We start from the raw sequence: 15,374 nt of genomic DNA, 5'->3' as shown, positions 1-15,374 counted from the left end.
CATAAGAACCATAACTCTATCTAAAGTAATTACAGAGTTATTGCCCTTTATTACTTTTCCATTGCTTTCTTTTGTCCGGACCATAACTTGAAGACTGATTGTTGGAATTCATTATAATTTCATACAATGGTCCAGTTCATTTAGAGGAAGTGCAGTGCACAAGAACCATTACTCCATCTTGACTTATTACAGAGTTACTGCCCTTTGTTTCTTTTCTTTGTCCAGAGCATGACTTGAAAACTACTGGTTGGAATTCAAAACAACTTCATACAATGGTCAAGCACAATAAGGGGAAGTGCAGTGCACAAGAACCATAACTCCATCTTGACCAATTACAGAGTTATTGCCCTTTGTTACTTTTCCTTGTCCAGAGCATAACTTGAAAACTACTGTTTGGAATTCAGTATAACTTCATACAGTTGTCAAGGACATTAAAAGGAAGTGCAGTGCACAAGAGCCTGAACTCCCATTTTGACAAATTACAGAGTTACTACCCTTTGATACTTTTCCTTGTCCTGAGCATAACTTAAAACGTACTGGTTGGAATTCAAAACAACTTCATACAATGGTCAAGTACAATAAGAGGGAGTGCAGTGGACAATAACTATAACTCTATCTTAAGTATTTATAGAGTTATTGCCCTTTGTTCTGTTTCTTTGTCTTTCTGGACTTATTACAGAGTAATTCAATTAAACTTCATAAATGGCCAACCACATTGAAAGGAAATGCAACATACATGAACCACAATTATCTTTAATTGCCCACAACCATAACTCTTTATTTCAATTCTTTTACAAGGTATTCTGTTACTAGTAACATCCTCATTTCCGAAGCAGACTTGTGGGGGTATTAATCACATTTAGTGATAGTTTTAGTTTTAACTAAAAAAAATCACTTTCTGGCATATAATGCTCGGTCTAGCTCGGTGCTCTTGTTGACCTCGGGTGTTACTTTGAAGATTGTAACACCATGTTTAGCAAAAATCATCTTTCCTGTTTCCGTACCAAACATCAGGAATTAATTCATTTTCAAAGTGCTAAACTTAATCAACAGTTGTAAAAGGTTTAAATTACAGTAGGTTAAATTATTGTTATAATTTACAGCATGTAACAGTATTCAACCTGAGAGTGTTTGGTTTCCCTGTTGACTTTAAAATGTTTGTGTTCACACAATGGTCAACTTGTCAACTTTAATTTGTAGTATTAGCAGTAACTTAATATTAACATTAGATCTGTTTTTGAACTCAAATACCTCAGGATAAAACTTGTAAGTCTAAGCCACCAAAAATTTCATTTTTTTTGGGGGGGGGGGGGTTTATTTGAGAAGATAAAGTTTCTTTACATTTATCAGGTGACACTTTTAGCGTATTTGATAATAGAGATCTGTCATATTAGAGCTTTGTCACACAAGTCACATGTTTGCACCAACATTGTTCATCTGACTTTAGGTTCACCAATATGTGTGCATAATTATTTATATAGAAAAAATTGAAAATCTTTTTCTAAAATCTGGTTGGTGACCAAGTTGTTAAAGAGGTTGTTAGGAATCAACTTGTTTGACTGTCCATCTGTCACTTTCATATTTTGTTTGTCAAGGGTGTAACTCAAAAGTCTATGGAAGGTATTTGCTTGAAACTTCGTAAATGGAGAGATCTTATTGAGGAGAAATGTTCTGTCTAATAGTAATTAATAATTTTCTTTTGTACTATTCTGGATAAATTGTCTTTTGTAATTGTAAAAAAAAAATATTTTTTGCCTAGAGCATTACTCAAAAGTATCAGAAGTATCAACTTGAAACTTGAGGTGAGACGTAGTACAATTTACAAGAACCATAACTTATGCATAATTGTAGAGTTATTCCCCTTTGTAATTTTTGTCATTGATTTCAGCTTCATAGAAAGAAATATGAGCCGTGGCACGACAAAACCAACATAATGGCTTTGTGACCAGCATGGATCCAGAGCAGCCTGCGCATCCGCGCAGTCTGATCAGGATCCATGCTGTTCGCTTCCCAACTCTGTAACAAGTAGAGAAACTGATAGCGAACAGCATGGATCCTGATCAGACTGCTTGGATGCGCAGGCTGGTCTGGATCCATGCTGGTCGCAAAGCCATTATGTTGGTTTTGTCATGACACGGCTCAATTATGTCATTGAGGAAAAGTCCATCCTTCCAAAAATATTAAGCCAGTTGCAAAAACTATTGGACTTTGGAGGTATCAACACCAAACTTTTAGATAGATTAACTTATCAGGGAAAAAGTTATCAATTAAAAACCATGACTCTTTTTTGAAGCTCATAGAAATTTGTTTTGATGATTTCTAGGTCAAGTTCTAATATGGGTCACCCAGGTTCAAAAACTAGGTCACACTGCCGAAATATGGAAAAACCTTGTTAATACTCTAATGGAAACATTTTTGACTCAATTGTCATCAAACTTGGTCAGATTGCTTATTTTATGGGTCATCTCTGATGTAAAACTAGGTCTCAGGAGCTAAGAATAGAAAAATTTTGTGAACTCTCTAGTGGCTACTGTTGTTATCCAAATCCCCTGCAAATTAGTCTACAAGTTTGTTTTTATGATTTCTCAATTGTCATCAAACTTGGTTTGGATGCTTGTTTAAGACGTTGCCCGGATGAGGTTGATTGGATGAGGTTGATGGGTCAGGGGAGCGATCTAGGGCCATCTTGGCCATCTTGTTCATGATATTTGTAGTTATTTGCCCTTTGTAAATGTTCTTTACTTAATTTCTGTCCATATTAGCATAAATTTAATAAATTAACCATGATAATTTACTGATAATGTGGTATGTGAGGGTATATATCTGAAATTATGAGGCAGGGTCATATCAAAACTTTTTGTCATGGTAGGGAAGGGGGGGGCCCTATATTTTAAATAACCTGACTTTTAATATGGGGTATAGAAAACCTTTGACCAGTGAAAGCCTAAATTTGTGAGATAATATGCATAGATATCCAAGATGATGGTCCTAACAAAGGCTGTTGCATTTCTATGATTGTACATAGAACATCATCATCACATTTCAAGTAGCCATTGATACTTTGACAGTAAGTCGACTGGGTCAGAATGTTTGAAAAACTCTCTATTAGACAAATTTACTCAATATCATGCAGCTGCTTAAAATCTATGTCAATATGCTGTTCTAGACTAACATACCCTGTTACACTTGTTACAATGCTAACCTCACTATAACATTCTTGGGTCACGCTTCCTCCATAAGATATATTATTTTTCACAGATCATGAGTACTTTAGTATGGAATATGTGCCAATTCTGTTGAAGTGTTTGTTTACTATGCCAGAAAAGTACATTGGAAATTGTAGAGTGCTACTGGCAAATGTGTGAGAAGCATAATCAGCCATTTGTTGTTGGTCATATGGTGTGCAATCACCCGAATAATGTCATTTAGCTCTATTTAACACAAACAAGGAAAGCTAAACAAAATCATATTCAGGGCTGGGAATCAAAACTGCGTCATATCCTACAAAATGTAAACAAACGCCGCCATCTTGGAACGAAACATGTATGTTTTTGTTTATAACTCTTTTTGTTGGAAATGACTGAAAACCAGATATATGTATTAACAAGCTACACTATTTTCCGCTTCGTTCGGTATATGTTGCTTGCACAACTAGTTTGTAAAACAAAAGTTATAGCGAACTTGCAACTCGAAGCGGGGCAGAATTTTTATGAAAATGTGTGGATACGACGCAGTTCATATTGCTTTATCTATCATTTTTTCCTTCATATCAATTATATATTTGTTTCAGAGTTCACCATAAACTTCGAAATATAATTTTGCATCATTTACTGAAATTTCATTAAAAAGAGATGTTTATTTTCTAAGAAAATAATGATTTTTACGAAATGATACGACGCTGTTGAAAATAAAATATGATACGACGCAGTAGTATTTTTTGGCAGTCTTTTCAACAGGGATAATTTTGGCAATATATTTCTATTTTATGGAATAATCACTTGCGCTAGATAAAAAACCCAGATCATTTGCGTGTATAGCAATGTTCTGTTGCTTTTGATTATTTAGAACACATTGTGTCATGTCCAATATAACATTTAATTTGAATTTACATTGAGGAAGCTACTTGTCAGATAAACATGAACATGTTACCTAATTGATCCTAATATCTGAAATAATTTCTTATATTTTCCTGCATGTTCAATATTATCCCTACTTTTTTCGCAAAACAATGTAGAAATATATTAACTTGAATTCATTTTGGCTAGCTACGCTCTCACTGTGGTTCTGCATGTTCTGGATATAATGACTGCTTTTTTGTGGTTTGTTTTCAAACTTTCACTCTACACATTAGCTTTACTAGGGGCGAGGACCTCAGGTGCGCCTTTGTGCATTATTTCAGGCAAAAAATGTTGCACCTGCAGAGAACCATCGACATTTTGAAACTAGCTTGATAGGTTTTCCATAGAATATAAAGTCCCTGGTGGTTTTTTGAATTCATAGCAGTTCAGTTCAAAGTATTTGAATTCGTTTAGCATAAACACCTCGGCCTCGGTCGGACACACCTGTTAAGATGCCATGTCTCTAGTCTGTTGAAAATTCGATGCGATGCATTTAATGGAATCGAATGATACTTAAGTGCAAATATAGAAAATAAATTCCGTAGACAAATGTAATGCTGAATATAAAATGACTAAACAGAACACATAACCTACTTCAAAAATATATTGTAGCTTAACCATTTATAATATAATTTAAAAAAATTAATGTTCAGTTTCAAATAATAAAACTCATCTGTTCTCATTGATTATTAAGAAAATGAATACTATAAAATCGGCACGTAAAAGACATAAGTAATAACAGAATTGACGGAAATTATTGCTAATTACATGTAACAAAGGTAGGCATGCAATTTGCGCATAGCTCTCTTCCAATAGCAAGAGACCTTTTCAAAATTTGTCATTCTTTCTGTTTTGAAAAAAAAAGAAAATGTCATTCCTGATTGATATAGGGTCCAGGAGAGGTTACATTGGAATATTGAATTTTGTATTAAAAATAGTAATCACTCCCATTTCGGACTCACGGGAACAATTTTAGAAGCATGCTAAGGCAACACTGGAACACATTGCCATATGGGTGTGCGATCACGTGTTTCAATGTATATTGCATTTGATATAGCTTTTCGGAATTTGTAGATGCTAATGATAGGTACTAAAATGCGACCGAAAAATGCAGCCTTAATAGAATTGTATTACATTTTCATTTCTTATGGAACCAATGAGTGACCTCTGCTTTTGACTTCAGTTGTAAACAAGAAATGTTGTTGGACGTTATAAGCATACCTAGCACATAATTTAAATAGTTTAACCAATATACAGCCTGCAATGAAAATACAACTGCGTCGTATCATATTTTATTTTCAACTTTGTCGTATCATTTCGTAAAAATCATTATTTTTTAGAATATAAACATCTCTTTTTAATGAAAGTTTAGTAAATGATGCAAAATTATGTTTTGAAGTTTATGGTGAAATCTGAAAACGAGTATATAATTGATTTGAATGAAAAAATGATAGATTATAAACAATATGAACTGCGTCGTATCCACACATTTTCATAAAAATTCTGCCCCGCTTCGAGTTGCAAGTTCGCTATAACTTTTGTTTTACAAAATAGTTGTGCAAGCAACATATAACGAACGAAGCGGAAAATAGTGTAGCGTCTTAATACATATATCTGGTTTTCAGTCATTTCCAACAAGAAGAGTTATAAACAAAAACATACATGTTTCCTTCCAAGATGGCGGCCTTTTTGTAGGATACGACGCAGTTTTGATTCCCAGCCCAGATATTGTTCATTTGAAATGCAAGAAAGGTGACAAAATTTTAAAGTACATAGAAACAACAATAAAATTTGAGACCGCAGCAAAACCTGATTAATTTTCACACTGACCTGTAATTAATGTTGCTCTATTACTCTGCACACACTGACCTGTAATTAATGTTGCTCTATTACTCTGCACACACTGACCTGTAATTAATGTTGCTCTATTACTCTGCACACACTGACTTGTAATTAATGGTTCACTATAACTCTGCAAACTGAGGTATAGATATTTTACTTCATCAGCAAAATCCTATGTGACAAGGCTCGTAATTCTAGCATCATGATATTTCCAGAATAACCAATATGTCACCCTGAAACTAAGAATGTTCTTTGTTTTGTTTTTAGCTCACCTGTCACAAAGTGACAGGGTGAGCTTTTGTGATCGCTTTTCGTCCTTCCGTCGTCCATCCGTCCGTAAACTTTTACTTTAAATGACATCTCCTCATAAACCACTAAGCCAATTTTATCCAAACTTCACAGGAATGTCCCTTTGGTGGTCACTTTTAAAAATTGTTCAAAGAATTTAATTCCATGCAGAACTCTGGTTGCCATGGCAACCGAAAGAAAAAAACTTTAAATATCTCCTTTTAAAAAACCCAAGATCTAGAGCTTAGATATTTGGCATGAAACATCTTCTAGTGAGTGTCTACCAAGTTTGTTCAAATGAAAGCCCTGGGGTCAAAATTGGCCCTGCCCCAGGGGGTCATTGATTTTCCCTATATGCATATAGTAAAAACTTAAAAAATCTTCTTTTAAAGAACCCAAAAAGCTAGAGCTAAGATATTTTGCATGAAACGTCTTCTAATGAGTGTCTACCAAGTTTGTTCAAAGAAAAGCCCTTGGGTCAAAATTGGCCCTGCCCCAGGGGGTCATTGATTTTCCCTATATGCATATAGTAAAAACTTAAAAAATCTTTTTTTAAAGAACTCAAAGAGCTAGAGCTAAGATATTTAGCATGAAACATGTTCTTATAGGTGTCTACCAATTTGTTCAAAGAAAAGCCCTTGGGTCAAAATTAGCCCCACCTGGGGGTCATTGATTTTCCTTGTATGTGTATAGCAAAAACTTAAAAAATCTTCTTTGAAAAAACCCAAATAGCTAGAGTTTATATATTAAGCATGAAACATCTTCTAGTGAGTGTCTACAAAGTTTGTTCAAATTAAAGCCCTGGGGTCAAAATTGGCCCTGCCCCGGGGGTCATTGATTTTCCTTATATGTGTATAGCAAAAACTTAAAAATCTTCTTTGAAAAAAACCAAATAGCTAGAGTTTAGATATTAAGCATGAAACATTTTCTAGTAAGTGTCTACAAAGTTTGTTAAAATAAAAGCCCTGGGGTCAAAACTTATACTTATGCTCTCTATCATGTTTTGTTGGTAAATGTCCATTGCTACTTATGCTCTATATCATGTTTTGTTGGTAAATGTTCATTGTTACTTACACACTCTATCATGTTTTATTGGTAAATGCTCATTGATATTTATGCACTCTATCATGTTTTGTTGGTAAATGTTCATTGACACTTATGCACTATATCATGTTTTGTTGGTAGATGTTCATTGACACTTATGCATTATATCATGTTTTGTTGGTAAATGTTCATTGACACTTATGCACTATATCATGTTTTGTTGGTAGATGTTCATTGACACTTATGCATTATATCATGTTTTGTTGGTAAATGCTCATTGACACTTATGCATTATATCATGTTTTGTTGGTAAATGCTCATTGCTACTTATGCTCTCTATCATGTTTTGTTTGTAAATGCTCATTGATACTTATGCACTCTATCACGTTTTGTTGGTTAATGTTCATTGTTACTTACACACTCTATCATGTTTTGTTGGTAAATGTTCATTGATACTTATGATCTCTATCATGTTATCATTGCTACTTATGCTCTTTATCATGTTTTGTTGGTAAATGTTCATTGATACTTATGCAATCTATCACAATTTGTTGGTAAATGTTCATTGCTACTTATGCTCTCTATCATGTTTTGTTGGTAAATGTTCATTGTTACTGACACACTCTATCATGTTTTGTTGGTAAACGCTTATTGATACTTATGCTCTCTATCATGTTTTGTTGGTAAATGTTCATTGATACTTATGCTCTCTATCATGTTATCATGCTCTATATCATGTTTTGTTGGTAAATGTTCATTGATACTTATGCACTTTATCACATTTTGTTGGTAAATGTTCATTGCTACTTATGCTCTCTATCATGTTTTGTTGGTAAATGTTCATTGATACTTATGCACTCTATCACCTTTTGTTGGTAAATGTTCATTGCTACTTATGCTCTCTATCATGTTTTGTTGGTAAATGTTCATTGTTACTTACACACTCTATCATGTTTTGTTGGTAAATGCTCATTGATATTTATGCACTCTATCATGTTTTGTTGGTAAATGTTCATTGACACTTATGCACTATATCATGTTTTGTTGGTAAATGTTCATTGACACTTATGCACTATATCATGTTTTGTTGGTAAGTGTTCATTGATACTTATGAACTCTATCATGTTTTGTTGGTAAATGCTCATTGATACTTATGCACTCTATCATGTTTTGTTGGTAAATGATCATTGTTACTGACACACTCTATCATGTTTTGTTGGTAAATGCTTATTGATACTTATGCTCTCTATCATGTTTTGTTGGTAAATGTTCATTGATACTTATGCTCTCTATCATGTTTTGTTGGAAAATGGTCATTGCTACTTATGCACCCTATCATGTTTTGTTGGTAAATGCTCATTGATACTTATGCACTTTTTCATGTTTTGTTGGTAAATGCTCATTGATACTTATGCTCTCTATCATGTTTTGTTGGAATATGTTCATTGATTCTTATGAACTCTATCATGTTTTGTTGGTAAATGCTCATTGATACTTATGCATTATATCATGTTTTGTTGGTAAGAGTTCATTGATACTTATGCTCTCTATCATGTTTTGTTGGAATATGTTCATTGATACTTATGAACTCTATCATGTTTTGTTGGTAAATGCTCATTGATACTTATGCACTCTATCATGTTTTGTTGGTAAATGTTAATTGTTACTTATGCTCTCTATCATGTTTTGTTGGAATATGTTCATTGATACTTATGAACTCTATCATGTTTTGTTGGTAAATGCTCATTGCTACTTATGCACTCTATCATGTTTTGTTGGTAAATGCTCATTGCTACTTATGCACTCTATCATGTTTTGTTGGTAAATGTTCATTGTTACTTACACACTCTATCATGTTTTGTTGGTAAATGCTCATTGATATTTATGCACTCTATCATGTTTTGTTGGTAAATGTTCATTGACACTTATGCACTATATCATGTTTTGTTGGTAAATGTACATTAACACTTATGCACTATATCATGTTTTGTTGGTAAGAGTTCATTGATACTTATGAACTCTATCATGTTTTGTTGGTAAATGCTCATTGATACTTATGCACTCTATCATGTTTTGTTGGTAAATGATCATTGTTACTGACACACTCTATCATATTTTGTTGGTAAATGCTTATTGATACTTATGCTCTCTATCATGTTTTGTTGGTAAATGTTCATTGATACTTATGCTCTCTTTCATGTTTTGTTGGAAAATGGTCATTGCTACTTATGCACTCTATCATGTTTTGTTGGTAAATGCTCATTGATACTTATGCACTTTTTCATGTTTTGTTGGTAAATGCTCATTGATACTTATGCTCTCTATCATGTTTTGTTGGAATATGTTCATTGATTCTAATGAACTCTTTCATGTTTTGTTGGAAAGAGTTCATTGATACTTATGCTCTCTATCATGTTTTGTTGGAATATGTTCATTGATACTTATGAACTCTATCATGTTTTGTTGGTAAATGCTCATTGATACTTATGCACTCTATCATGTTTTGTTGGTAAATGTTAAATGTTACTTATGCTCTCTATCATGTTTTGTTGGAATATGTTCATTGATACTTATGAACTCTATCATGTTTTGTTGGTAAATGCTCATTGCTACTTATGCACTCTATCATGTTTTGTTGGTAACTGCTCATTGCTACTTATGCACTCTATCATGTTTTGTTGGTAAATGTTCATTGATACTTATGCTCTCTATCATGTTTTGTTGGTAAATGTTCATTGATACTTATGCTCTCTATCATGTTTTGTTGGTAAATGTTCATTGACACTTATGCACTCTATCATGTTTTTTTGGTAAATATTCATTGCTACTTTATGCTTTCTATCACGTTTTGTTGGTAAATGTTCATTGCTACTTAATGCTTTCTATCACGTTTTGTTGGAAAAGGATTATTGCTACTTTTGCACTCTATCATGTTTTGTTGGTAAATGCTCATTGATCCTTATGCTCTCTATCATGTTTTGTTGGTAAATGTTCATTGATACTTATGCACTATATCATGTTTTGTTGGTAAATGCTCATTGATACTTCTGCTCTCTATCATGTTTTGTTGGTAACTGCTCATTGCTACTTATGCACTCCATCATGTTTTGTTGGTAAATGTTCAATGTTACTTATGCACTCTATCATGTTTTGTTGGTAAATGCTCATTGCTGATTATGCACTCTTTCTCGTAATGTTGGTAAATGTTCATTGCTACTTAATGCTTTCTATCCTGTTATCATGGTAATTGTTTATTGCTACTTATGTAGTCTTTCAAGTTATGTTGGTTAATCTTCCACTTTAGAGACCCAGTCAGAATATGTGGTGCTTGGAAAAGTCCACATGTATTGTAAAGTTTCAGGTTGGTTAAGTGAGGATTTGATAATATTGTTAGACTTTCAATTCATATACGAAACTGTATATACATATATATATTTCAAAATAAGCATTACTAAATGAATTAGAAATTTTTTTTTAATTACATTTCTAATATTATTACAAAACAACCTGTGATTGATTTGGTATTTATAATAAGGATAATTATTATCAATGTTTTTGTGCCAAATTTAGGAGGAATTAAATATTGTCACTAATATTTGAGATCAAATTAAGGTAGGTATGATGGGTTGCTTTCAGGTAGGTTGAGGGGTCTCCTTCACAAACAGGAATCATGGGTTCAAGCCCTTTTATGCTCATGACCTTGTTTCTTCATTTAAATCGAGTAGTCAGGTGATTTTAAGAGAGTGTTTATGTATATTTCAAATAGCATGCTTTACAAACCTGTATATTAAACTTTATAATATTGTTATAACATTTGTAATGTGACTTTTCATTGGATAAGTGTGATGTTTATATAATTTTGTATACACCACTGCTGTCAATTTTCTAAGAAATTTCCCTATTTTCTTAAAAAAGGTAGTTTGCTGCATTATAAATTCGTTATGAATATTCCTGACAGGTTATATAACCATATATAAATGGTTGTTTGCAATATAAACCTCACCTAGCTGCTTGGGTTATATTTCCACATAGACATTTATATAGGGCCATATAACCTGTCAATAATCTTTATAACTAATAAAAGTAAACAAGGAAGTGGTGTACATGTAGAATAACACATGTATATCAAATGATGATATATAACAACACATGTATATATCAACTAATGATATAAAACATTAAGAGAAAAAAAAAATATTTTGTTTATTTCAGTGCAAGCAGACAGAATTCCACAATGTTAGCAGAGTTGAAAGTTTTGTATGCCAACAGTTTATCTATTGATACGTCAGACAAAGTGTTGAATAAGCTACAGAGTAAATGTGCCTTTCTGGAGACATTTCTACAACAGGTCTCTAATTTTTGCCATAAAATAGGCTCTAACCAAGAATCCGAAGTGACCTGATCTTGAATAATTATTATTATCACAGCATTGACACAGAAAAATTAGGAAAAAAATAACCAGTTCTTATTTCACTGCCTGTGCATTTGATGCCATTTAAATGTATGTACTCGTATATTTAAAAAGCAACAATGTATTTATATCTTGAAGTTTGTTTGTCTTTTGAAGTACAGATAGTATAAAGATGTTAAAAATATCTCGTAAATCTCTTAGTTAATTATAAAGACATTTTTACTCTTAGTTAATTATAAAGACATTTTTAAACGATAATAGTAACATATTACTATTTCATTATAAGGTTTAGAGACATGTATTTCAGAATTGTGAAAAGGTCAATGTTGTAGTCTTGATGGTATAAACAATGGTTACTTTATGTATGCATGTTTTATTGCTATAATTATTGCCATAATAGTAATAAATTCAACAAATATAAACCCGAGAGCAAAAATTTCACTTTAACCTAATAATAACACATTGTTCAATACATTTGAGCCGCGTCACGACAAAACCAACGTAGTGCGTTTGCGACCAGCATCAGACTTTGACCTTGGTGAAAACATCTACCAAATATTTTAATAATACATCAAAAAAAAAAAAAAAATAAACCAAGGAGGGTATTTGAAGACCACTATTTGACCTTTGATCTTTAAGCCCAACATTAAGTGACCTTGGGTTACAGACAGGTCTTGCTCATGACACGCCATCTGATGGAGATGAAGACATATGCCAACTAATTTGACAAACCATCAAGTAATGAAAGTTAGAAGACAGTATTTTGACCTTTGACCTCCAGTAATGACTTAGTCTTGAAAAATGCCAAACCTGCACTTTTTATAAGTAACATTTCTGCCAACTGCTAGTAGTTTCAATTGCCTAGATTTGATACAGAGCAGACACAAAATGTTAAAATTCATACATCATGACTTAGTATGACCTTGGCCTTGACATGGGGAATGTCACATCTGCGCTCTGCACTTCGTCTCATGGTTTACCTTTCTATCAAGTATTTTAAATTTCTTTCCATCATTTAAGAGATACAGAGCAAACACAAAATTGCTAATAGATGGATGGACAGAAAAATGAACAGGTGCATAACAATTTAGGCCGATTTTTTCAGAACGTACATGTATAAACCAAGTTTATAACAATAACAGACAAAGTTTCTGATGTTTATTCTTATTTTATTGAAAAGCTCCTTGTTTATTGTATCATTTGATCCCGGTTGACTTAATAACCCTTATCAAAACCTTTCATTCAGTACAAAGTAAATGCATTCAGTTCAATTTATTATGCCCCCACTTCGAAGAAGAGGGGGTATATTGCTTTGCACTTGTCAGTCCGTAGACCAAATGGTTTCCGAGTGATAACTAAAGAACCCTTAGGCCTAGGAACTTCAAACTTGACTAGACCTGACCAGAAGATACTAGATAACCCTTATTAATTGTTTGTTCAATGGGTCAGAAGTCATGCATAATAACCTGATCGCATGACTAATTGGCTGCTGATAGGGAGCATACATGTTTTACAAACATATCTTGTTGTTAAGATAGAGAAAATGCTTATATGATTATTTGAAAAGCATGTATAAATACATAAAGCATAATTGTTCTTTCTCTGTGATAAAATTTTTGACGGAAAAATCCGTACATGGGTATTGTATTCAGCTATATGTATGTATAGTTATATGTTTTACATGTTTTTAAAAATATAATTGTTAAAGTCTTCTTTAATAAATGTTTTGATACTCATGTAACAATGTTGTTATATGTGGTTATCAAAATGGTGTACATTTGTACTTTATTCTTCTAGAAAATGCTTACAGTTGTATAGGCAAGTCTGTCCACTTAGATCTATAGGGAGAGCATCAAATATGTAATACACAAGTCATTGTTTTGATTCTGAAGAGTGGCAATTACTCCCCTTGGACAAAGAATGGTTGTCTCTCAGAGCGGTTTCAAAAATTTTGTGGTGTTAGTACCTTGTTCTGTTTGGACAAATAGAAGCAGGGGGACTTAAGGTTTACTGTTCATCTGTCTTTCTGACTGTCTGTCAGTCTGTCCGCAAAACTGAATCCTGCAATAAAGCAAAAAGTACTGAAAATATTTTTTATGAAACTTGATATATTGATAGATGGAAGTATAGAGACTATGCACATCTTTATGTTGAATAAATTGGTTGCTTTGGCAACAAAAGACTGAAAATATGGGAAAGTTAACACATAAACTTGAAATATGGGTAGATGTCAGTCTGGAGATTATGCATGTCTTTTTTTTTTCTTCCTATGTTAAATAAATTGGTTGCTATGGCAACAAATAGGCTTAAAACATGGAAAACATAACAATATTTGTGATCAGTCAAAAAGAACTGAACTTTTTTATGAAACTTAAAATATGGATAGATGGCAGTTGGATAATCTTCACATCATTATACCCTCGAAAGGAAGTTTGGGGGTATATAGGAGTCATTCTGTGTCGGTTGGTCGGTCCAGCAGTCCATTGCATTTTCCTTGTCCTAAACATAACTTGAAGACTAATGGTTGGAATTCAATACATCTTCATACAATGGTCAAGCTCATTGAGAGAAATCGAAGTGCTTAAGAACCATAACTCTATCTTGACTAATTACAGAGTTATTGCCCTTGTTACTTTTCGTTGTCTGGAGCATAACTTGAAAACTACTGCTTGGAATTCAAAATTTCATACAATGGTCAAGCAAATATTGGGGAAGTGCAGTGCACAAGAACCATAACTCTATCTAAAGTCATTACAGAGTAATTGCCCTTGGTTACTTTTCCATTGCTTTTTTTTTGTCCAGACCATAACTTAAAGACTAATGGTTGGAATTTGGTATTACTTCATACAATGATCAAGCACATTGAGAGGAAGTGCAGTGCACAAGAACCATAACTCAATCTTGACTAATTGCAGAGTTATTGCCCTTTGTCACTTTTCCTTGTCCTGAGCATAACTTGAAAACTACCAGTTGGAATTCAAAACTTCATACAATGGCCAAGTACCATAAGGGGAAGTGCAGTGCACAAGAACCATAACACCTTTTTGACAAATTACAGAGTTATTGCCCTTTGATACTTTTACTTGTCCGGAGTATAACTTGAAAAGAACTTCATACAATAGTCAAGCACAATAAGAGGAAGTGCAGTGCACAAGAACCATAATCTGTCCAGAGAAATTATAGAGGCAGAACCTAAACTCATCAGTGAACAGAACGTGTCTCCAGTGTTGCATGGTTTTACCGTTTAAGCTCAATGGTCCATTCCAAACGAGTCTGGCGATGTCAAGTGGATATCTATGCAAGGTCTTCTCGACCGCAAATTACCTTCATGCAACCTTCTACGTACCGTCTGCGTGGGAACACGGACTTCGCAGCATTAGCAAGGTCATTTCGAAGAGAATTTGCTGTCGAAAACCTTGTACGACGTGCCTGAACGACCAAAAACCGATCCTGAGCTGGTGTTGTGACCCTTTGCCGACCTCCAGCATGCCTCCTGGCCATGTACCATGTAGCCGGTATCTCTCCCAGGCTCTGCTGATGACGGTGTGGTGTACACCAAGCGCCGCAGCAACCAGACGGAAGGTGGCATTCTGCTACACCATCCCTACAGCTCTCCATTACTCTGCTTTTCTAAAATGACAGATGTAAGCCACGTAATGACAATAGACCTG

At 33.6% G+C, this 15,374-nt stretch overlaps 1 protein-coding gene across 1 annotated transcript in view; it reads left to right on the top strand.

The window, feature by feature from the left end:
- The window catches only part of LOC132755488 (erythroid differentiation-related factor 1-like), a 28,977-nt gene extending 15,538 nt beyond the window's left edge, over positions 1 to 13,439 (top strand). The window contains exon 5 of the mRNA XM_060746370.1: positions 11,505 to 13,439. Coding sequence (XP_060602353.1) covers positions 11,505 to 11,694 — 190 coding nt within the window. The 3' untranslated portion in view covers positions 11,695 to 13,439. The remainder of the gene's footprint in view (positions 1 to 11,504) is intronic.
- Positions 13,440 to 15,374: the final 1,935 nt, after the last annotated feature.

The sequence above is a fragment of the Ruditapes philippinarum genome, unplaced genomic scaffold (assembly GCF_026571515.1).
Source record: "Ruditapes philippinarum isolate M1 unplaced genomic scaffold, ASM2657151v2 ctg219_1_1_1_1, whole genome shotgun sequence".
In the NCBI taxonomy this organism is placed as follows: Eukaryota; Metazoa; Mollusca; class Bivalvia; order Venerida; family Veneridae; genus Ruditapes; species Ruditapes philippinarum.
The sequence above is the reverse complement of the archived record's forward strand: the minus strand, read 5'-3'. Positions and strand labels throughout refer to the sequence as shown.